The sequence below is a fragment of the Furipterus horrens genome, unplaced genomic scaffold (genome assembly GCF_987537825.1).
Source record: "Furipterus horrens unplaced genomic scaffold, mFurHor1.1.pri manual_scaffold_1, whole genome shotgun sequence".
NCBI lineage: Eukaryota > Metazoa > Chordata > Mammalia > Chiroptera > Furipteridae > Furipterus > Furipterus horrens.
The window spans coordinates 91240351-91264123 of NW_028327171.1; the positions used below are offsets into that span (position 1 = coordinate 91240351).

At 35.0% G+C, this 23773-nt stretch overlaps 1 protein-coding gene across 2 annotated transcripts in view; it reads left to right on the plus strand.

The window, feature by feature from the left end:
• BBX (BBX high mobility group box domain containing) overlaps nt 1-23773 on the plus strand; it is a 259093-nt gene that overhangs the window by 175780 nt on the left and 59540 nt on the right. For both annotated transcript variants that reach the window (XM_090276338.1, XM_090276346.1), the window contains exons 7-9: nt 2039-2281; nt 11119-11314; nt 14876-14943. In XM_090276338.1, coding sequence (XP_090132464.1) covers nt 2039-2281; nt 11119-11314; nt 14876-14943 — 507 coding nt within the window. The remainder of the gene's footprint in view (nt 1-2038; nt 2282-11118; nt 11315-14875; nt 14944-23773) is intronic.

The window sequence follows — 23773 nt, forward strand, 5'->3', positions numbered from 1 at the left end:
TGCATATATATATTTTTCTCCCCTCCCAAAGCAGTGAGCTCCTTCGGCCAGGATCTTATGTTATTTATCTCTTTTTCCAGCTCTTGGCTTGAGTTTTATAATTTAGTAACTGCATCAAAAGTTATTCTTTTGTGAAGGGAAATGTAATTACTTCCTCAACCTACATAATACATTTTTTTATGCCTGGTTTTTCTTTAGCTTCTTAGTCACTTTTAGGATACTAAATAAATATTCCTTGAGAATGCAAATTATTGTTAATGGTTGTATACATAATAAGAAAAATAAATCTATATACTTTAACCCAATAATAACTCCTTATGTATTTCCAAATCAGATAGCTATGATTTCAAGTTTGTTCTATACTATTTGTGTTTGACAATAATTGGTGGTTAATTAAATGCATTTGCAATACTTGATTTAAACTTAAAAGACTTTAAAAATACCAGATTAGATTAAGCTAGTGGTTTGTCCTAGAGTATCTTATCTGTAACAATTGCCCAATAAACATGATATATAAAATAGAACATGGTTGCCTTATAGCAGTAGTTCTCAAAGTATGGTTTTTAGACCAGTGGCATCAGCATCAGCTGGGAACTTGTTAGAAAGACAAATTCTTAAGGCCAATCCTAGACAGAACCAGAAACTCTAGGAATAGGACCTAACAGTGTGTTTTAATAAGACCTTTAGGGATTTCAGTGCCCACCCAAGTTTGAGAACTATTGATCCTACTGCATTATGCAGATTAACAACAACCTTGATCCTTCTTGATTTTAACTATGAAACAAGAAATTAAAGAACTGCTTTTGGTAAGCATTCTGGACTTCTGTTCACAGTTGCATTGTTTCTAAGAAATAATCATAAAATCATTTTAGCATTAGAAGATACTTAATAATCTTAATATATTCTGAGATTCTGTGATCAAAGATGTGCTTTAAGAAATTGAATCTTCAGCCATGTGCAGGAAGTATTTGTAAGAGATCGAAAGTAGGAAGACTGGGTCATAGGCCAGAGTGGAACTGGGACAAGTGCAATGAGAATTACACTGATGGAATAGACAGGATCAGAGCATTATCCAGCCCTTGAAGACTTTGCATTGAATGAAATCCTTAGAAAAATGGAGGGTTCAGAACTGATTTTGGGGGTTTAAGCCTTGATGAGTTTATTCCAATCACCAGAGCATTTCACTAGACAGGGAATCTTAATAGTTACAATGTAGTTCTTCCTTCAAATAATGTTAAATGTCTATTTTGATGATCACAGTAGAGGCCTCTCTACTTGTGCACAAAACATTTGTGTAGTGTCAGGTTTTTATTATCTATTTTCATGTGAAACATTTTCATATTATCAGCTATAAAAAGCACTTTACAAGGAAGAGAAAGACAACTCTTACTATTTGTGTACTCTTTTGAATATTGTTGTTAATCTTGAGACCCACATACCACAATGGGTTTATTCACTCACTGGACACTGAGCTAGGTGCTATGTAAGAAAAAAAAAAAAATTAACAGTTACAACACAATGTAATATATGCTGTAATAGACATGCACAGGTTACTATAGAAACTTAAGCAAAAGAATATATCATAACTTGTTTACCAACCATTAACAGTGGTTTATAATTTTTTTAAAAGTTGTTTAAATGAAGCTAAGACAAAATACAATTTGAGCCCTGGTTGGTGTGTCTCAGTTGGCTGAGTGTCATCCCACAAAGCGAAAGGACACTGGTCTGATTCCCCATCAGGGCACATGCTTGGGTTGAAGGTTTAGGCCTTGGTCTCCCCAGTTGGTGTGTACATACAGAAGGCAGCCAATCGATGTTTCTCTCTCACATCGCTGGCTCTCTCCCTCTCTTTCTCCCTCCCTTTCGCTCTCTAAAATAAAAAAATAAATAAGTAAATACACAAATTGATATATCCCTTCCATGCTTGAAACTCTTTAATGTTTTTAAAAAATACAATTTGAAAACCAAGACTTAACTATTAAAGCAAAATTGCCCAGTATGTGTTAAACATCTAGTTTTTGGTTTTGGTTGGAAATAGGTTCAACTTCTTGGGGCTGATGGCCTAGAGCAAGATGCTGGTGAGACTGAAGATGATGAATCACCAGAACAGCGAGCCCGGAGACCAATGAATGCATTTCTCTTATTTTGCAAACGCCATCGCTCCCTTGTACGTCAGAAACACCCGAGGCTTGATAACCGAGGTGCTACCAAGATACTAGCTGATTGGTGGGCTGTTCTCGATCCAAAGGAGAAGCAGAAATACACAGACATGGCCAAGGAGGTAGGTTCCAATGATAAGGTTTTTATGGTGAATGGGAGCAACCAATCCTGTAATTCCCAGTAAGCTAATAGGGCATTCCCGCTGAAGGCCTAGCAGCAAAAAGGTGAATTGTGAATTAGGTATTAAGAGAAAACATAAGAGGCTTGTTCCTATTTCTGAATTCTGAGTTCACTTCCTACACACAGGTGCAGTGCCAAGAGCAATCTATCTTCACGTTTTTTTCTCATTGTACATATTCCACTGGTTGATAGAGGGAATTGATTTTTATGAATGGTGATTTATTTAATATGATTTTTTTTCTAAATAGTTTTTCTAGGAACTCAGCTTCTGCTGTCAGAAAATGCCTGTGGTAAAGATGGCATGCGTAGGTTACTCTAGTTGTGTCATTGGAAAGAATCTTGATCTAGTTCTGATGCTAAATAGCTTTGTGATGATGGTATCTGAGTAAATCTCTGGATCTCGGCTTGCTTCATTTTTTTATATTAGAATGTGGAAGTTAGATAAAAATTTGTATCCCTTACAGCTCTAACATTTTTTTACTTTGTAATATACACAGTATCAACAGATATACTTTGATTTCTGTTTTGTTGGTAGTGTAGCATGAATATTTAAAACTAGTAAATGAATAAATGGCAGTGGAATAGGATATACTGTGATATGTGCATGCATGTTAACACTGTAGGAAGTAGTTGGTGAGAAGCATTTCCATGCAGAAAGGCTATTCAGAAAGATGGGACATTAATCAATTCTAAAATAATAGTAGTGACTAAATTTCTTTAAAAATCGTATGCTGCTCTGTTTCTAAATTAATCTGAAACGAATGAGTCATTGTATATTTGAAATATATTGTGTAAAGACTTTTATTTATTTAAAAGATTTTATTTATTTATTTTTAGAAAGAGGGGAAGGGAGGGGAGAACAAGAGAGAAACATCCGTGTGTGAGAGAAACATCGATGGGTTGCCTCTTGCACATCCCCAATCGGGCACCCAGCCCACAACCCAGGCATGTGCCCTGACCAGGAATTGAACCAATGACCTTTCAGTTTGTGGGATGATGCCCAACCCACTGAGCCACACCAGTCAGGACGTAAAATTGTGTAATGGATTTATCACATAAGTGGAAAGCAAGGCAATATCATTGTGCTTAAACCTGAAAGGACTAATTCTAACTGTATTTCTTCAGTGTTGATGCTTGCAAATGTTGCCACTTGGAAGCAATCTTGATTCATTAAAACCCTGCCACCCAAGCATTTGGTTAAGTTCTATGAAAAGATGAACCAGCAGGGGACAAAACAAAGAGTTTCAAGTGACACATGTTATTAGACATTTCAGTGTGTGAGAAAAAAAATTTTTAATTGATGTGGTTTTATTGAGTTGTTTAATAGGCTAACATGGAACATAAAAATTTCTTAGGAAATGTTCAGGGTAATTTGAATCCAGGGTAAATGATTAGCGTAATTGCTATATAATTAATGCTCACATAAAGCTTCAGGAATTGACTACTGTTAAAGACAGGATTTTAACCATGTAGAGCATCTGGAAGATTTAAAATCAATTCCAGTAACTATACAATTTAAATGTTTCAGTAAATTCTCACTAGCATAACAATAATTAACAGTAACTTTCTCATTAAATAGCTTTAGGTCTTTTCATGCTTAGATGGTAAAATAAACAATTACATGAAACATCATAGGGAACTCCATTAGCTTCCTATAATTAAACAATTAAGTTTGTTTTTAGATTGCTGTTTTTGGATAACATGCAGCCTGTACGAAGTACGTATATTGTTTGCCTTTTCTCAAACACTGCTAATTTACAAAGCCAGCATGGCCACTCAAGGAAGTATTATTTTCATACAAGAAGTCTCTTACTAATTATTTATTTAGGGCCACAATATTTGCCATAGTGGTGCTATAATTAAATTTGTTAAGGTGGCCCCCTGCAATCTGCTGCAAGTGGAGACCATAAATGTATCTTCACTTTGCATCTTGCCTTATTTCTGTATGTTCCTATGAAATGTCTTACTTCTAGTGCACTTATTTCTATTCAGCTACTTCCAAAATCAATTGATTTCTAGTCATAAGTGATACATGTTTCAACTTACTAAATGGGTATGAAATTACATAAAAGTGCAGGTTATTGTGATGTTATAATGTTGCTTTTTTGTGTTAATATTGCAGCCTCAATTGGAATGTCAGTATAATAAACAAAAACTTACTGAGGGGCTTCAAGGTCCTGTGGTAGTTGCTAATGATGAATGTGTTCTCAGTTCCTTAAGGTCCCCCTCAGGCAATCATTTTAAAAATTATTTTCTTTGTGCAACCTTTTAGTTTAATTTAATTCTAAAGATTTTGTTTATTTATTTTTAGAGAGAGGGTAAAGGAGGGAGAAAGAGAGGGAGAGAAACACCAATGCGTGGTTACCTCTTCCACACCCCCAACTGGGGATCTGGCCCTCAACCCAGCCATGTTCCCTGACTAGGAATTGAACCTGCGATCCTTTGGTTCACAGTCTGGCACTCAATTCACTGAGCTATGCATGCCATCCAGGACTTAATTTTAAACCCTAATTTAAACTGTGTTTTCTATTAGAACAAGACATCTTCTTTCAGCATAGCTGAGTGTGAATGTGAATGCTTACGTAATATTCACCAACAACTGTTCTGTCATTATCAACTGAGTGATAAATACTTAATTTTTTCCTTTTTGTTTTTAAAAGAAACATTCTAAAAATAGCAGTGAATAATAATTAATACAACATTAGAGAGATTTTTTACCTGCAAAAACTTTCCCTTTTGTTGCTTCTGATTATCTTCTATTAGTGCATCTAATGAGAGGAAGCACCCGTTCTAGGATTTGTTTTTAGTTTCTTGAATTATTGCCCATTACTAATTTGAATTGTTGAAAAAAAAATGATTGGATGAGGATTTCATGTTCTCTGATGAATCTCATTAGAGCAATCATTTAGTTATAAGTAATCTAAAAATGCTACCTTAAGAATATAACCCAGGTAGTGTTCTTAAATTCAGCAATGTGCATAATGGTGTAGTGATGTGACTGTTCACGGGTTCTAATTTCTGACTGTGACTGTCTGTTAGGAGATGCAGAAATAATATTACTTTCCCTTTTAACATCTTTATGTATGTATTCTTACAAATATAGGAATACAAGTCTGCCTTATTGCCAAGGTATTGCTGGAACCTTCCACTATTCACTTAAACTAAAGATTATAATTAATTCACAGTCAGTTTAGAGGATCATATATCTTGACCTTCCAGTTGAGCAGTCAGTCAGTGCAAGCAAAAAAAGGGGGAAATCTGGAAAGTTAAGGCAATTTTGAATGACCTTCATAATACCCTCTCCCTTTTTTTCTGTAGAATCAGAGGCATGAGACTGAAGGCGCACATTTGTTGCTTGATTGGTTCATTCTGGACTTAATGTTATTTGACCACAAGCATGTAAAGTCACTTGTGATTGTCCTCATTCTTCAGAGCAGGGATCTCGGGCTCTTTGGAGTTAGTATCTTGACTGTTCATACATTTGTGGAGCCGGGATACCCTTGCCTATATGCTGCTCACTTTAGATGACGGAGAGTGAGTTAAGTAGATTTGTGTAAATTGGCAAAATGGTAACAATAAAATGTCATGGGTGTTAGGGAAAGACCCTACCTGCACTAGGGGTCAGGGTTAAGTGGGCATATTTCAGAAGACACTTTACTATTTTTATTAGGAACTGTGAACACAATGAAGGGCTACAAAAGTGCAAAATTTGTCTCTGAACACAAGAATCATCAAAACTAAAAACATAATTTGCCTAACTTAGCAGATACTGGCCACTGTGATTAATAGCCCCTAAGAAAATAGATGTTCAGTTAGGTGAACTAATGACTTGATTTCAGAAATATCAATTTGCTAATCATTAGTAAATGCTAGCATTTAAGTATTCAAATAATGTAAAATTACAAGGACTTTATAATGACCCCATAAATAATGATAAATAGATCTCATAGTGAGTGATAAATTGAGAAATTAAACTCAGTCTCTTACTCATTTTGATGTTGGTTTCAGCTGTTAATTTGTAGATTGATTGAGGGATCTAATACTGAAATTCATGTAAGATTTTTGGTAGTTTTATAAGAAGAAAGTTCCATTTATGAAAGATGCTGTCCCTAACACTTAGATATCTTCTCAGGAGTCCTCTTTCTCCCCTCCAAGGTTGATCTGCTAAATGAATTCTGTCCCAGTAAGATGTCACATCCTTTGCTAAGAATCATTTAGTAATATGCTTTGGTGAAAGTCAATACATGTTATGAAATGATTATACTGTCATTCTTATGAAGGAATAATTAGCAGCACCAACTATTTTTAAAGCACTGATCAGGCTCATTAAGGGCAACGTAAATGGACTTACCATGTAGCAGTTATAGTCCCAGACTATGATCATTTCTCTTTCACATATTCCACCCACCCACCTCCCTCTCACTACCTGTGAGCATCAACTAGATGACAGATACTGGATAGACATCGGGGATGAAAAGAGCCTGAATTAGTCTCTGCCTTCATATTGTTTACAATCCACAATTAGCCATACGAACATACAGGGTGGGGCAAAAGTAGGTTTACAGTTGTTCATATGTAAAATATTACAATAATTAATAAAAATATAAGAATAAACTGTTTCACATACTCACCACTGTAAACCTACTTTTGGCCGACCTTGTATATTTCTTTTTATACATGGTCCATGCAGGCATAAAAAATGGTTTTGCAAAGGGTCTGTGAAAAGGAAGCTACCTATGGTTGAAAAATAAAGGGCAAGAAAAAAGCCTGGAATAAGTGAAGTTTTATGGAAAAACGGTAACTGGGAAATCACTATGAGGGTCAGTATGCTGTCACTGTGTCACAATATTAATCTTGCAAAATCTTAAACTGAATGCTTATCATTTGTTGTGATGAGGTTATTAAGGAAAGGAATCACAGAGAAAGCTGAGTAAGAAAGAACTGGTGGAAAACTATATGTAGACTGTATGTAGTGAAACTCTTAGCATGCTGGTCAACTGGCCAACCATGCAGGCAAAAATCTATCATCAAAAGATTAAAAGGGCTAGAGAGATAGACCCCACCCCCCACCCCCCAGTCTGGATGCTCAGGGCAGGGCTGTTCATGCTGGGGGTAGGAGGGTAAACTCAGTTGTCCTCTAAGAACATCAATCTCGAACTATTGGTCCTATCTCATAAGTAACTCTTGCTAAAATAAAATTTTCAAAAATTCCCACTAAATTAGTAAAAAGCCATCTCATGGCTTCCATTTTTTCCCTGCAAATTTTCTACCCATTAGGTAACCTAAGTAATTCTACTTTGCAGACACAGCTCCTGACTTATACGAGGTGCTCAGTAAATGCTGGCTCCCTTCTCTCCAACCCCAACTACCACCACACTTCATTAGCAATAATAATGAATAACTGTTATTCAGTAATGGTAGTAAGTCATCCCCCTTGTGACAGTATTTTGCCTGCTTCATATATGACAATGGCATTGTTATATACAGAAAGACAATAACTTACGTTAATCTTTAAAAAATTGGGTCTCAACATTACTTTCCAGATCATTTATAAGATTGGAAATTTGATCTTAAAAAGCACCTTGATGTTAATGAAAGAGATATTTACTAACTATTCTTGAATTGTTTGTTTTTAATGGGGGTGTGGGGGGTGCTACCTTAAAGTTTAATAATATTTCTAGCTATCAGTACGGTCTAGATCTTCAGCAGAATGAAAGAGAGAATGAAAGAGAATGGCAACCCTGAGGAGGTTCAGCAATAAGGGACCCTGGAGATGCCATACAAAAAAGACAGTTGACTCTGGTGCAAATATGTGAAATCTACCAGAATTTTGGAGGAGATATTACAAAGGAAATGATCTGATATTTGAAAAAGAGACGTGACACATTATAAAAAAATGTTACAACTGCAGTGGGCTAAGTGAACCCCTAACATAATGCATTTGAGACAGCTGTACCTCTTCTCTGTGGCAGGCAGAACCACATTTCGCAAAAGTGAATGAGGAAAGGAATATATAAAAAGTGGCACTCATCTCCCTTTGTTCTAGGACTTTTCCCTCACAAAAATTTTTACAAAATAATAAATTATCATTTAGATAATAAGACTTAATAGCACTATCATCTAAATTATTGTTGCTAGATATCTTTAATAGAAAGAAAATTAGACTGCTTTATGTAACAACATTGAATTAAGTTTATGGTTTTGACAGAACAAAACTATTTTATGTTATACCTTGACCTGCAAAACTTTCATAATAAAACCACTTCAATAAAAATTACACACTTCAAAAACTGACCTGACTAACTGGCCAGAGAATTCCTTGGTTGTTCTGTTGTGGAAAAGTCATAAAGGAAAAGTTGAATGCAAAGGAGTTTAGTTATAGCTATTGTTACCTAAATTGGCCATAGGATTATTGTGGCAACAGTAGTTCATTTTCATATGTAAATTTTTAAAGGGCAATTTTACTTACTAGTTTGGGTAATTAGGAGAGAAGTTAGTTTAATCAGTTTGTACTAATAAAAAAAATTAAATTTCAGAATTTTTTAAAAAGTCTAATTTTGTTACTTTTAGAAAATAAATAGGGATCTGGGTGAGTAAACATCTACATTTCTGAAAGTTATTAATAGATAAATTTATGTTAACTAATTGTAAAATGCTTGTTTTTTTTTAAAAAAAATGTTTACTAAGGTTTAGTAATTTCCTTAAACACTTTAAATTTTTACCTTACAAAATAGTTTACAGCATGAATTTGCAATTTTTCAAGCAGTGCAAAAGTTAACTTCTCTGCATCTCCCTGCATGATCACAGATTCCCAAGTCATCAAGATTTACTATAATAACTGGAACTTTTATAACCGGAACTTGTTTCTTGTAAAACTACCAAATTTATATTTTATTTCTCATGACAAATATGTTAATTTGTTTGAAAATCTTTTGTCACTTTATAGAGTGGTGACCTTTGTGCAGATGACTGTTCATCTGACAAACCTGGCCTGTGTGTCCTTTACTGGAACACAATAATGATGCATGTGTCTTGCTGCTTCCATTTCCACCTCTCGCTCCCATTTGTTACTTTCCACCTCCAGACAGGAGGCAAGACTATTTGTCTACCCCAGCTTAATATGTAAATGCCCCCGTGCACATGTAGGATCGGGTGTCTCTTCTATTACATTTGGTACCTCCAAATACATTCTACTATATGATGGTAAATTCTAGTTTGGCTCTGACTTTGTGTCCCATTTTAATTGGTTTTTAAGAAAAGCGAACTGTATCTTACAGTTTTTTATGCTTACCTTCCTCCTACCTGTACCTGTGTATCAATATGAAGATGTACAGCTTTTAGTAAAAAAAAAAATGATTATTCAGAAATTTAACATGAAGTAATTGTAAATAATTCTAAACCATTGACTATCTACAGTACAATTTTCATTTATATGATTTAAAGTGAAGTGGTGGGAAAAGTTTATTTGGATTACACCAAAGAATAAAGGAACCTTTTTTTCCTATTGAGCTAAATAAAAAGCTTTGGAGCTTTTTTTGTTTTTTAAAAGGCAAACTTATGGGATTAAAATAATTACATTAACTTAATAGAGTATCCAGAAGTAATAACACATAATATTTGGAGAATACATAGAAAATATATTTTATCAGATAACATAACTTTTTTGGTGATATATAATGAATAGAAATAAACATTTTTAATTTAATTTTGTTACAAAAGGGGAAAGAGGTGGCAGGTGTGAGAGAAGGGGCTACAGGGGAAGCAACAGAAGGGAGAAGGAAAGATGTCAGTGAAGGCTGACACCTCCAAGGAAAGATGTGAAGATTGTGATGGATTAATTGCAACATCACACATTACAGCTCTCAACACATTCACATTGGCGATCTCGTGTGCTCATTACGAAACCCTGGGATGTTGGCAGGTACAGTTACACTTAAGGCATGGAGACATTGAAGCCAAGAAAGGTTAGACAACTTGCTGAATGTCCACAGCAGGCTAATAGCATAGATGGCTTTTGAACCCAGGCCCCCGGACACTGCACCCAGTACTCTTTATTCTACGTGGCCTTGCATCTTCAAAAGACTGAAAATTATGTATTACTTTGCCTTACCTTGTTCCCCTTCTTCTGTTCTTGATCTTGGTTCATTTACACCACAGCTGGTTACTTTCTTCTGATAACTGTGCCTGCATTTTCCTTACTAGTACATCAAAGGACAGGTTTAATTTTTACTGTACTTAGAAAATTAAGCAGAAGAACCTGGTTACTGGCCTTGACTCTCACTTTGTGATGTGTACCAGATGCTGTGCTGTGCACTACTGGTTACAATAACTCTAGGCATTTTGGTGGTGGTTTAGTCTATGGAAACTAAGGCTGAGGCTCAGAGATGTTATATTCTCCTTTTTTGGTCTCCATCCTTGGTCACAGTGGCCCTAAGTAAAAGTGTTAGATTTGAACTCTGTATTCTCTGTCTTCAAAGCCATTGACCCTTTCCATGACAAATAACTCCCTCTCTCCTCCGAGGTTATACAGCTTTTGTATACTAATAAAATACTGAGAGTTAAAAAATTAAAAAATTGCTGCCTCTGTTCTCTCTTCCCACAGAAAACTTTTTAGTAAATGAATTCATGTCCTGAATTGTCACTCTTCTATGAGGAAAGCTGTTAAAGTTACTGGAAGGTTTTTCAATCATTTCCAAATGGGGTGATGATGTGAGGGGATCTTAGAACATTTTCAGGCTGTGTGTTAATTAAAACCTGTTATCTATTCTTTATTTATAGTATAAAGATGCATTTATGAAAGCAAATCCTGGCTACAAATGGTGTCCTACCACAAACAAGCCTGTGAAATCCCCAGCACCCACTGTCAATCCAAGAAAGAAATTATGGGCCTTCCCACCTGACTCTTCAAGAGACTTGCCAAGCCCCAAGAAAACAAAGAGTGAAGAAATGCCTCAGCTTAACTTTGGAATGGCCGGTGAGTTTAGACACTATTTCTACCTATTCTTCAAGGACAGGGCAATACATTTAGGCAATACGTTTCCCAAATGAGGGAAAAAGGAGAGAAAAAGAGAGAAAGAGAAGCAAAATATATGAAATGCCAGTAAGAAATAATGGCAAATATAGCATATCTTAAAGCTGTGGAGCATAGCATATATAGAATGAGTATATAATTAAAGAAAGGAGGTATAGACCAAGTGGTAGAGTCCCTACACATTAATGTGAATTCCTGACATTGACATTATGGAAAAGCAGACAGCAATGTGGAGATTGTCAGGAGCTCAGGGAATTTTATAACATAACAAGATAATTTACAGACACATACACAGTCAACTATCTCAGTAAGCACCTTAGTTATTAGGAATACTTAAAAAGCCACAATTATGTAGATCATCTGAGGATGTGAAACATCAAGGTTAAGAATATAAACAGCTCCATCAGAGATCTGAGATGGATCTGACAGCTGTTTCTTAGAGAGAATTCCCATTCTACCCCTCTCCTGTCCCTATTCCTGGATGGGCTGAGAAAATTAAAAATTCCAGATGGCCCCCATTCGTTACAGGACCTTTAATATTTAATACTCTTTGGGTGGTAAAGCATTTAATACTCTTTGGGTAAAGCATTTAGAACTGTGAGATAAAGTATTGATACCCACCCTGTAAATAGCTCTGTCTTCCCTGGCTCTTGCCGTGTAGTACTCGAGAGGTTTTCCAGGGTGAAGTTGAGAGACTGGGCAGGGTGGAAGCCATGAGACTGATATTGAGCTATAGGGTTCATGTTTCATTATTACAAGCAGTTGTCTTCTAAATGAGACCTGAACCATCGGTAATATGGAAAGTGAAGTTGAACAATGTTGTGATGACACCCCCCCACCCCCCCCCCTTTTTTTTTAATAACCAGTAGGCCACATTGATTTAATAGTTAAGTGCATGATTCATAGTATAACAAAGTATTTGATGTGGTGTCATATAAACCTAAGACATGCATTCTAATATAATGGCAGCATTCTTGGAGGACAAAGCCTTCAGGTGATTGTTATGTAAGGTGTCTGTAATATAACTCTTAAGTAACCTTCCAAATGATACTTCTGCATATCTCAGGAGAATCAAAACAGAGATCTTTGCTTGTTTTACCCATTACTTTGTACAATTTCAATTTCAAACCACTTGCCAGTAGTGTTGGTGAGCATTCTGGACTTCCCAGGTTATATCAGTTAGAGTGTTTTATAAAACAGTTTATCAAGACCAAAAAAGAGTATATGGATGATTTGTTTCCAACTGAATTCTTTTGATTATTATTATCTTCCATTGCTTTTTCTTCCAATTTTAAATCTAGTTCAGTCTGTGTAGGATTTTTTTATTCAGTGGCTCTTTGCAAGTCAAAAATAATTGTAGATAAATTAGAGAAAGCTATGAATGATGTCTGTTTATAGTACCATTTCTGATAGTTTGTTAATCTACTTTTATACCTACAAATTAGAAGTGGGACCAAGACTTCAACCAAGATGTTTACAGGTCAGCTTTTAAAAACTGTGTTCTTCATAGCAAAGTACAGGGAAAAAAAAGAAAAGAAAAGAAAAACACCTGTCTTGCATTTATCTTCTTATATAAGGGCTTGTGTTGGATATTGAAAACATATGATCAGAGCCTTTGGTAATTTAGTGTATATAGGTCTGATATTTTCAGTCATTTCCTTTTCAGTACAATGAAAGCAAATTGATTTGCCTTTAATTAAAACATGGGCCTTTGAATCTAAGGGATACTGTACGGTATTTAGGAGCCAGTTTAAGCTTTTCCTCAACATGAAATCTCATGTTTTGTTTTTGTTTTCCCACTACTTCTTGTCACATGACATTTTGTTGTTTTGAGTAACCTCAAAGCAGTCAGTTGCTTGATTTCCAAGAAGGGAAAGCTGTGTAGAATTTAATTTAGTACAAGACCTGTATGGTGAAGGGAAAGCATATCCTTTATATACATTTTTGATATTTCTAAAAAATACTATATAAATATAAATTAATATAAAGCATGATAGTAACTTCTTGTTCTGTTTTAGTATCTATACAGCAAATTTCTTGGAAAGTCACATTGGTATATAACTTAAATAAAATTATCATATAAGTATTTTCATATTTTACTTTATCATCTGAGCTAACAGTTATATGTATTGGCAAGAGATCATCCCATCTTCCTGATCTCTAAAATGGCAGCTTCAAAAGTATTTAGCTGCCCAAAGGAGCAAGTTAAACTTTACCATTTTGTTAAACTCTTTTCCCCCTCCTGATTTTCATTTTTAAATAGATCTAAGTATCTATTTTAACAGCCACAATAGTTCTTCACCAGCAAAAAGCCTTGTTTGTTCACACCATGTTCCTATGTATTCTGTATGTGTGTCTTCCTTTGTGGCTACTTTCTAACATTAATCCTTGACCACCTGATCATTTGGTGACATATTTTCCCATGTAATAACCTCTTCCTTTTATTTATTTATTTTTACCTACCTCAGATTTTTTTCTCAAATTTTTTTTTAATTGTATAAAAAATGTGGTCAGGGTTGTTTCATGAGTTCTTGAGACAGATTGTACACAAAGATATACTTAACGTCATACCTTTAAACAAAAATTCAAAAAAGAAAAAGAAACTCTTGAATATCTTTAGGCAATAGTGTACCTTGTCCTCATTTTTAATTGTAGACTCCTAAATTTAAAAAATCATTTATTGAGGACCTACATGCATTATGATAGGCACTGAGTTAGACATTTTCACATATATTTTTTCATTGCAGTTTTAAATTTAATTCATTTAAGACAACCTTGAAGAATATAGGTTTCTAATTGTCTGTAATACTTCCTTTGTCTACATATAACTTGAGTCATAGATCTGCCACTTTGCTGTTTTTATTTGGTCTTCCTGTTTCTGTTGATTATTGAAGGAATGAAAACAAAGACCTTTGGTAATATGAAAAAGATTCATTTTAAGAAGGGCCTGAGTATACGCCTAAGATTGAGTATGTCAAAAAGGCATCTTTTTTAATTTTAACTTTTAAAGAAAGATTATTTGAACAAAGCCTACTAGATTTTGCAGGCCCAATTTGTAAAATTTTTCTCTGATAGCCTGGTTCTTTTTATCAGCCCTGATTTTACATGGCAAAAATAACCATTTGAGGATCATAGTCTCAAACTTCTTAGAAGATACGTATAAGCACTCTTCTGTTTAAAAGAAGAAAATCTATCTAACTTCTCCATGCAGTAAGGAAAGAAGTATTACATAAAGGAGATAATTCATGTTATAAACAGCTGTGGTGTTGAAGAAGGTATTATGTTGGATTGGAGTCACAGCAGTGGTATTTAAAATGCTGACAAAAGTATGAGTATCAAGTACATATAGACGAAGCATAAAGAGTTTTGAAAAGTTTTCTATAGATATAGCTATATGTGATTCTTTGGATTTTTGATCACCTCTCTTTGAGTTTCCTTTTTTGACTCTATGGATTACATGTACTTTGTGATTGTAAATTGATGGTGTGTTTGTTTTTTACTTAGATCCTACTCAAATGGGAGGACTGAGCATGCTGCTTTTAGCTGGAGAACATGCTCTTGGCACATCAGAGGTAAACTGGTTCCTCATCCCTCTCCATTCTGCTCATGCAGACCTTTGTGTTCTGTTCTCACTGTTAGTTCTGCACGTTCACTATTTACAGCTCATGAACAGACTTGACTTCTGTTTTTAGTAAACTCTATATTTGCATTATATTTTGCCTTGGGGGTAACAGAATTGGTACAAATGAGTCCAAGAGGACACAAACACAAGTCAGGTGCAGATTTTGAGGTTCCATGAGCCTAGGAGTAAGAAATGCAATGTACAGATATTAGCATTTGCCATCACTTTGTCCTGGGTCTGTAGGGTGGGTCCAATGATTCATTCAACTCTATTCATAACATTCCCTACTTTTGTGATGTTCTCATTTAGACTTGCTGGGGGAAAGATAAGATGTTTTAAAAGCATGAAACTGTCCATCTCTCTGATACCTGAATAAATCCAAACTTCTATTTTAGAAAATCAAGAGACATGACATTCCAGGTTGTTTTATTCTTTTAAAATGGAAAATGAAAAGGACCCAGGCCCTTATGACCTTGGTTTTTTGATCTTTTATTCCCTTGTAAACATTTTTAGATATGGTTTTGATGGGCAGGTAGTAGTACTTAACCATGCATAATTCGCATTTGTGGGACTCTTCTATTTTCCAGACTCATTTAACAGAGACCAGATGAAGTAACCTGAAGGTCATGTTATTTTACCATACTTGGGTACTTGAGATGGAAATTTTTCAATTTCCAACCAGAATTGCTATGTAGGGCAAAATAAGAGTCAGCTCAATTTTATTGCAGATATATAGCTATATATATATATACATATAATGTTTACTTTCTTTTTTAAAAAATTGTGAGTGTACCATACAGATGACAGTTAAAGCCTATTCAGATAGTGATTTTAGGAGATACCATATAAGATCTTTATATCACAAAAGCCTTCTATTATCAATAGTTTACATTTGGAATCCATAGTAGTTGACCAGATGTTCAATTTAACTTATTTTGATCTCATTCAATTCAGTGGAGCAAAAAGTAAGTTGGTGGATGAGTAGTTATTTACATTGTACTGATCTTCAGCTGAAAAAAGGTAAACACGTCACTATGTGCCTCTGCATACTTATTATTCAGCATGTTTGTACTTCCTAACATGATAGTGATTTTGAGCATCATTTCACTTTCTAGCACATGGCTTCTACCTAATAGCAGTCAGACTAACTCACACTTGGGTGTAGATACGCCAAGCATGTTCTGAAAGGTGAATGTGAATGTTGGAATAATAATGCACACTTGACCTTTCAATACCATCTGACTCATAGTTTCCAGCCATTCATTGTATTGCAAAAGTCAGCGTCATCTTTTTTAGCAGATTAGATTAAAATGATGTTTTCTTCCCAACATCTGTTAACATTCTTTCTAACTTTCTGAAACACGTAAACTGATAAACATCTCTAGAACTTATAGGTAGATAAAAAAGCTAGTCAGACAAAAGAATGCTTTTTTCCTTTTGCTTGACGTTTGACTCCTGGGCTTGTTTTAGTGAGAATTTCTCCTCCCCACCTTAAAAACAGCAGAGTTCTAATACACGTAGTGTTCAGCCTTTTATTTCTGATGAAGGGGGGGAATCATTTTGAGAATTCTCAAGCTACAGAAACAGAGCTAAATATCTTTAAGAAGGGAATCATATACAAGGGAATCATCTAAGGAAGAAGTTGCCAGCAGTTAAGTCTTTAAGAACCACTTCTAAGAAGAAAGTTTTATGCCCACTTGCTCTTACGAAGGATTTATTGCTTTTTGCTTTAGAAAAGGAAGTACTTAATAAAGTGACAAGACAATATACATTCAGTGCAATCATACGATGGGGAAGTGAGGAATGGGAAAATAATACAAACTAAGGTTGTAAATAAGAAAGATCCTTAGGCATAAATAGAAAAAAATAATTTTGAACAACTGCAGCTTTTATTAGGAAAAACTCAATAGCCATTTACGGTCATGTTATTTCTTACCATTTTGGGTGGGATGTTTTAGATGTTTATCAAAATGAAGTTCGCTTTTGACAATGTAAATATACTTTTGACAATCAAAATTAAAACCAGATCTACTTGAGGAAAAACAGCTTTTTAAAGCTTTTTCTTCATAATCCCTATTTCTCATCTCAGATATGTAGGTCATTAGAGAAAATAATCGTGATTCTGAAACAATAAAGCAGTGAGAGTTGTATAAAATAATGCTATCTCTAAATATAGTTAGTTTGAGAGTTCATGTCATATAGGTATTAGTAAACTTCATTTAACAACTCTTCTTCTGTTCAAAGTCTTATTCCAAATATGGAGACATGGTCATAGAACTTTAAGAGCTTATACATATAGGCAGATGATGAAAATAAAACACAGTAAATAGGTACTTGAATTTTTCTAAGAAAAATTAGAATAATGAAATAAGGCAAAAGATATACTTCTAACATTTGGAATTATTACTGTAAAGTCTGTGTATACTCATAGATAGTCAAATAAAGTGACATTTTACACAATTCTGCCACAGAGAGTCTAAGTATAACAATTTCCCATGACATAATTCTCATTCTGAAATATTCTTAAAAGGAGGAAATTTTCCTTTGTTCTTTAATCTGAAACCTAACTACATAGAAAAAGTCCTCAAGAGTATTTTTTAAATATGGAAATTTTAATATACATAATAGTTGTAATTTTTTAATTCTAGAAGATAGAGAGTTGCTATGACTGAAATAATGAAATTCCATATTAAAAACTTCTTTGGCCTATACTATTTCCTAGATCTACCTAAAGCACTATTAGTGTTTTTAGACAGAAATTACAGGTTCCTGAGCTATCAGTGAATGAATAATAACAAACAAAATGTTTGCATTTTCTCTTTTTCCTCAGTTTTCTGATTAACTCTGAAGCTGCCATAATAGATTTGTGGCATTATTAAGTCAACATTTTTATATGCTGATGTTATTGGGCCAAGCTTGGTTTTGTAGTTTTGATTGCAGTGATAGTGTTTTCTGATAAAAAGAAGGGGTGAAATTTGCATTTAATTTTATTTTGGATTTTTTATCTTTTATGTAAATGGTCAACCCTATATTTGCTTTATACCCAGAGTACATTGAAATGCATTAGATATTTGGGATAAATTTTAAAAAGCAATGTTTGTCATTAAAGAATTGAGAGACTGAGGAAACAAAAAAGATGCATTGAGTGAGCAAGACTGGCATGAAGTGTGACCCCTGGCTCAGAATCGCAGACTAAGCTTGTTTCTACTGAGACCTAGTGAAATACAGTGTAAGCATAGACATGTCATTAGGAAGTAACCCCAGAATGTTGATGGAGATGGAAAGGAGTGTTTCCAATGACTATGAGATTTTAGCAAACCTATTTAAATCAGAAATCAAATGGAAGTTGTTCAATCAGTGAAATACGATGTGTTAGCCAAAAACAGGCTAACAAGAATGCTGAGAGTCATTCTTTTCAAAAGAAGGCCCAGAGATTTAAGTGAACGTATACACTTTTCTTTTTAATTTAAAGGAACAAGAAAGAAAAAGTTGAAGAAATAGATCACATCACACTCCAGGAGGAGGAGGACTAGCATTAGTCTTCGAAAAGCATGCAGGGGCCTTTGTACTCAGCCCATCTGACCTCAGTTCAGGCCACTTCTCTAGTGGAGTCCTGTTTCGGTGGCCAGGCACTGTGCTTACACTGATGATCTCTTTTCATCCTCCCATGAGTCCTGTGAGATTGGTTTACTAATATTATCCCCATTTCATAAATGATGAAAGTAACCTTTTCAAGGTCATAGAAGGAGAAAGTCATAATACTAGGATTTAAACCCATACAGTTTCCATTAAATGATGAGATAGGTGAAATGTGAAATAGAGAAAAGGTAGTTATACCAATATTTGTTAAATGAATAAATGATTACATCTGTATTTTAAATACTGTGTTAAATTTAAAACAAATATAGATTTAAGTAGCATTGAAAGTTTTTACCTTTATTATAATTCTTGACGTCAGTGATGTAGGAAAAGTAATTTTCCTACCTTTTTATACATTTAGCTAGTTTGATATCTGTCTTTGTAATTCCAACCCCCACTACCCAACTCTTACCCTCATACTATCAAAGCTTTTATTCCTTTCTCACAGTTGTACAGCTTTTAAACATATTTTGTGGTGAAATATACTATATTTAAATTTACATTCAATAGCAAATGGGCTGTTTGAACTCTCTCTCCTCCCGGCTAGAGACCTCCATGTTTTACATCACTGTCCACTGTCCATTTTAGCTGAAACTGCCCACCCCACCCCCAGCCTCTTCCACCCGTCAGCACTGAGGCTCAGAGCCCAAGGAATTGGGTCCTTTTACCCAACTTGATTGACAAGCATCTCTTTCTCAGTCATTCCCAGGCTGCATTGCTCAAGACAGTGATGAACTTGCATGAGTTCCTCAGTCCTCCAGAGATGGGTGAAAGAGGTACAGGTTGTTTGGAGAAGTAGCCTGAAGTCTGTGCTGGACTTCCATTCTAGTGCTCTGCCACACAGCTTGTAATAATAGGAGAGCTTTACTCATGGCATGAAATCAGTAGTCTGCTGCCCTGAGGAAAACCAGGGACTTACCTTTTCTTTCAGCCAGATGATTGGATACGTACTCTAATTTGGGGAGTGCTCAGTTCTATGCAGTGTTATTTGGTTATGCTCTACAGGATAACCCGGTAGGTATCCTTCTCAGTTGTAGCTCAGTCCTGGTATCAGCCAACCAAGTGCAATGCATTAGTACCAGGTTCTCCTTAACCTAATTGAGGTTTAATTAAGAGTGGCTTTATTTTAGTCCTTAACGTTTTGAAGGATTAACTTAGATGTAATATGCTTACATTAATTTGCCTGTGTTTAAGATCAAGTTTATTTCAGAGCTTCATTTAACATCTCATATTAAATACAAATAAATGATTTCTCAGGTACTCTGTCACAGAAGGGTACCAGTTGTATGAAAAGCTGGGTCAGACTGAATGAGGGTGAAAATCAGATCACTGGACGTTGGAATCACACAAGATTCTTGACATTGAACTCTGAAATGGAATCCTCTACCCCCAAACCCCCTCTTCCCATAGCAGATAACCCTGTACCCTACACCTGCCAGAATCTTCCTTCTCTCAAATTCTCTCTTTAGTGTAAGACTTTAACCCACCTTAGAAACACTGGCACTGACCAACCTCTTTTCTTTTTCCTCAGCTCTGACATCCTTCTAGACAATTGCTGAGGCCTCGAAAATACCATCTCTGATTTAATTGGGGCCATATATTTCAACTGGTTTATTTCCTTAACCTTCTAATTGGTCTCTTGCCTCCAGTCATTCCCCAGCCAAGGCCATCCTGCACTTCACTGACAGAATTTCTAACTGCACATCTCTCATTATACAGCATCTCTGACTGCAGACCTTGGCGGGCTCCCCATTACCTTCTGCTTACTTTTCAAACTTAACGTAGAATTCAGATTCCTCTCAGTCTGATTCATTTCCCATTACATTCCCAGACATCTTAACCTTCGGCCACACTGGGAAAGTCACTGTTTCTCACATATAGAGAGCACTTGCCTTCCTACTTTTGCTCCTGCTGTTACAACATCATTTCTACAATTCTAGTGTTCCTTCTAGCTATATCTCAGATGTTACTAATCCTCTTTCACCCATCCCCCAAGAGAATGGAGGCCACTTCACCATCCTCCCATAGGCCTTGTAATAGTCCATCGTTTCGCTCTTACATTCTTATATGTATAGCTCCCTCCTGCATTTGAACAGCAAGCAATTTAAGAGACAGACACATTCCCTTAGTATTATTTTATTTCCTAGTGTAATGTAAGCTTCTTGAAAACAGCCTTTGGGGCTGCTGCGTAATAGGTGTTTACTGACTATTTGTTGAAGGAATGGGTACTCAATAAATATTTGAATCAGCAAAGGCAGGAATGTATAGTTCAGATACAACACTTACCCCTTTTATTGATTGTGTCCATCACAATCCAGCTGTGACTGGCTTTGGTCTTGTACCTTGTGAAATATGAACAGGCTCTTCACAATCTATAGTTTTCAAAAGCATTGCAGTACATCTGACTTGTGTGATCTTGTTTTGTATCAAGTTTCTCTGTCTATATATAGTTTTCAAGATCTGAATTGAATCTGTGGGGAAAAAATAATTACTTCATCATTCTTAATTATATTAATCATTTGTTGTCCTTAGTTATGGTGAATTATAGCTAAATCAAAGGGAAGATTGGATTTAAAGAAAGTTGAATATGTGGTTAACTTTACTATTGAAATCGCTTTAGCTGTTTTCTTTCTTGGGTATGTAGCTACACCTAGTGGCTTTGTGGGTATTTCAGAGACTATTTATTTCTAGAAACAGCTTGTTGGTTTTTTTTCTCCCTTTATTGAACCTCTGCTTATTCAGTGTCTTTTCTTTCCTCCTTTAAAGAACCAACATCTTAGACTCTTTATATTCTGTTATGTTCAGCATAGAAATAGATATTGAGGAATTAATGTTTATCCATAAAATGCATGCCTCACCTAATAAGCCATTGAGAACACTGTAACTACAAACAGCAAGGTGACGAGGCCTGGGATCCTCCGACTAACAACATTACTTAAAGGGGAGCCTTTTGTGGGACATATGTTCTTCATTTTATGTGGCCATAATCCCAGATTTCTGAACCAAATGTGTATGTACATATTATGTATGCATAAATACCTTGTATTGGATGCCTTATTTGTCAAGCAGTGAGGAATGAATTCTACATATACACATATTCCATGGCATTTGAACCATTTTTACATTTTGAGATTTTAAATGGCAGTACGTTTAGCATGGATCACATGCATTTCTGCCTTTTAATAAAGGGTGTATTGTAAACTTATCCTGACAACTGAAAACCACAGTTATAAATATTATGTACTGCAATGAACTGATGCCTTCAGGAGAAACTTTTGGACCATTTGCCCTACTTTAATTTCTGTTAGATAGACCACAATGCTTTGTGAGCATTTGTGTCTGTTCTTTTGGCTTTTCTCTCTTCTCTCTGTGTCTTCTTGCTGCTGGCACTATTTTTTTCTCAACCTTCTTCCTTTTTCTTATCCCCACGTATGGCCCTGTCTGGTTTTCTGCTTCTATTCTTCTATGGATTAGAGAGTCAGGTGATCACATAGTTGTAACCCAACTCTCCTAGCTACTAATTTTGTTCTCTTTACATTATACTGCACTGAAGATATATGTTAAATCCATACTGCTTTAAAGTAAAAGTAACTCGATTTTTAGTGAAGACATTGTCCACTAGAGTAAAATGCATAGCCTTCGTGATTCTGTTACTGTTGTTTTAATCATTGGACAACCTTTGTTGTGAGATTTTTCATATTCACACACACACACAGAATCAAGTCAGTCAGCAGATATTCATTGTGCATCTGCTATGCACCCAGGTGCACGGCGAGCACAAGCACACACATACAGACATGGACTGCATAGTTGACATAACATCTGCAGGATTATGCATACCTTGATGATTACTTACATTTGAATTTTCCCTTTAAAAAAGAAGTTTTATTTGAGGCCATCAGAACAATTTTCAGAGAGTCTCATTTAACTTTAAAACTTTATGGCTTGTATAGTTATGGCCAAATAACCTATAAATGCCACTTGAAAGAGAGTTGATTTTTCTTCTTACAGTTAATATGAACTCTAATTAAGCCATAGGGTAACTTAAGTTCTTATAAATGGTAACTATTTCTCATGCATAATGAGATCTGAAATAAAAATATATATTACATAGGCTTTATGCAGTGTAGCTACCTTAAATGGTAATATATTTAATTTGAAATATTTTTCTAAATGTCTATTATGGGTTTATTAACTAACATTATTAAAGTTTCATAAAGACACTATAATTTTTATTTATTCTTATGCTTGATTTTAAATCAAATCTCGATTATTTACCAAGATATCTAGGGGCTACAGACACAGTATATCTTTATAAACCAGGACAGTATTGATTTTTTTCATTCCTAAACTACAATATAAAGAAAGATATATTTTGTTCAAGTACTCATTCTAATATGGAATTTTTTGTGGCTTGTAATTTCAGGATTTGTTGACCTTCTTTTTAGTGCATTTTATGTTGGAAGCAAATAAAAACACTATTGGGCCAATAGGCACACAACCTGTCAAATAGTCACGTGCCAAAAAAGGAGTCAAGCAAGTGAACTGAAGCTTTGTATCTTCTCTGTGAAGCTTTTCTATGAGAGAAGGTGGCCATTACTCTTTCAAATCCAAAAATGACAATTAAAATTTCAAATGCTTGCCTTTCTTAAGGGGCCATGACACTTTATGGGAATCACACCTTTAGTGTCTAGTGAAGAGGTTCAGTGAGAAACTGTTTACAAGAATATAACCTGGGTGACTGTGACCTCTTCCCATTGGATCCAACCATCTAATATAATCACTAGCAGCTATTAAAATTATGTATATTGTAAAAGGCTTAATAACACAGGATAATTCATGTACTTTTTTGAAAAGAGCATAACTATAGTACAATATCTCATTTTTATTGAAAGGGTTGTCTATATACACAACTGGAAGAATATATATGGAATATTAACTGCTTATCTTTAAGGGATAACATTACAGATGATTTTCATGCTGTGTTTATTTATTTTTTGGTTGTTTTGTTTTTTTTAAAGATTTTCACAGTAGACTTGGATAGTTTCTTATCAGATATATTATGATGATATGAAATATTGGAAAAACACAGAACATGAAAGAAGTAGATAATTCTTTGGATTTGGTGGCAAAAAGCCAAG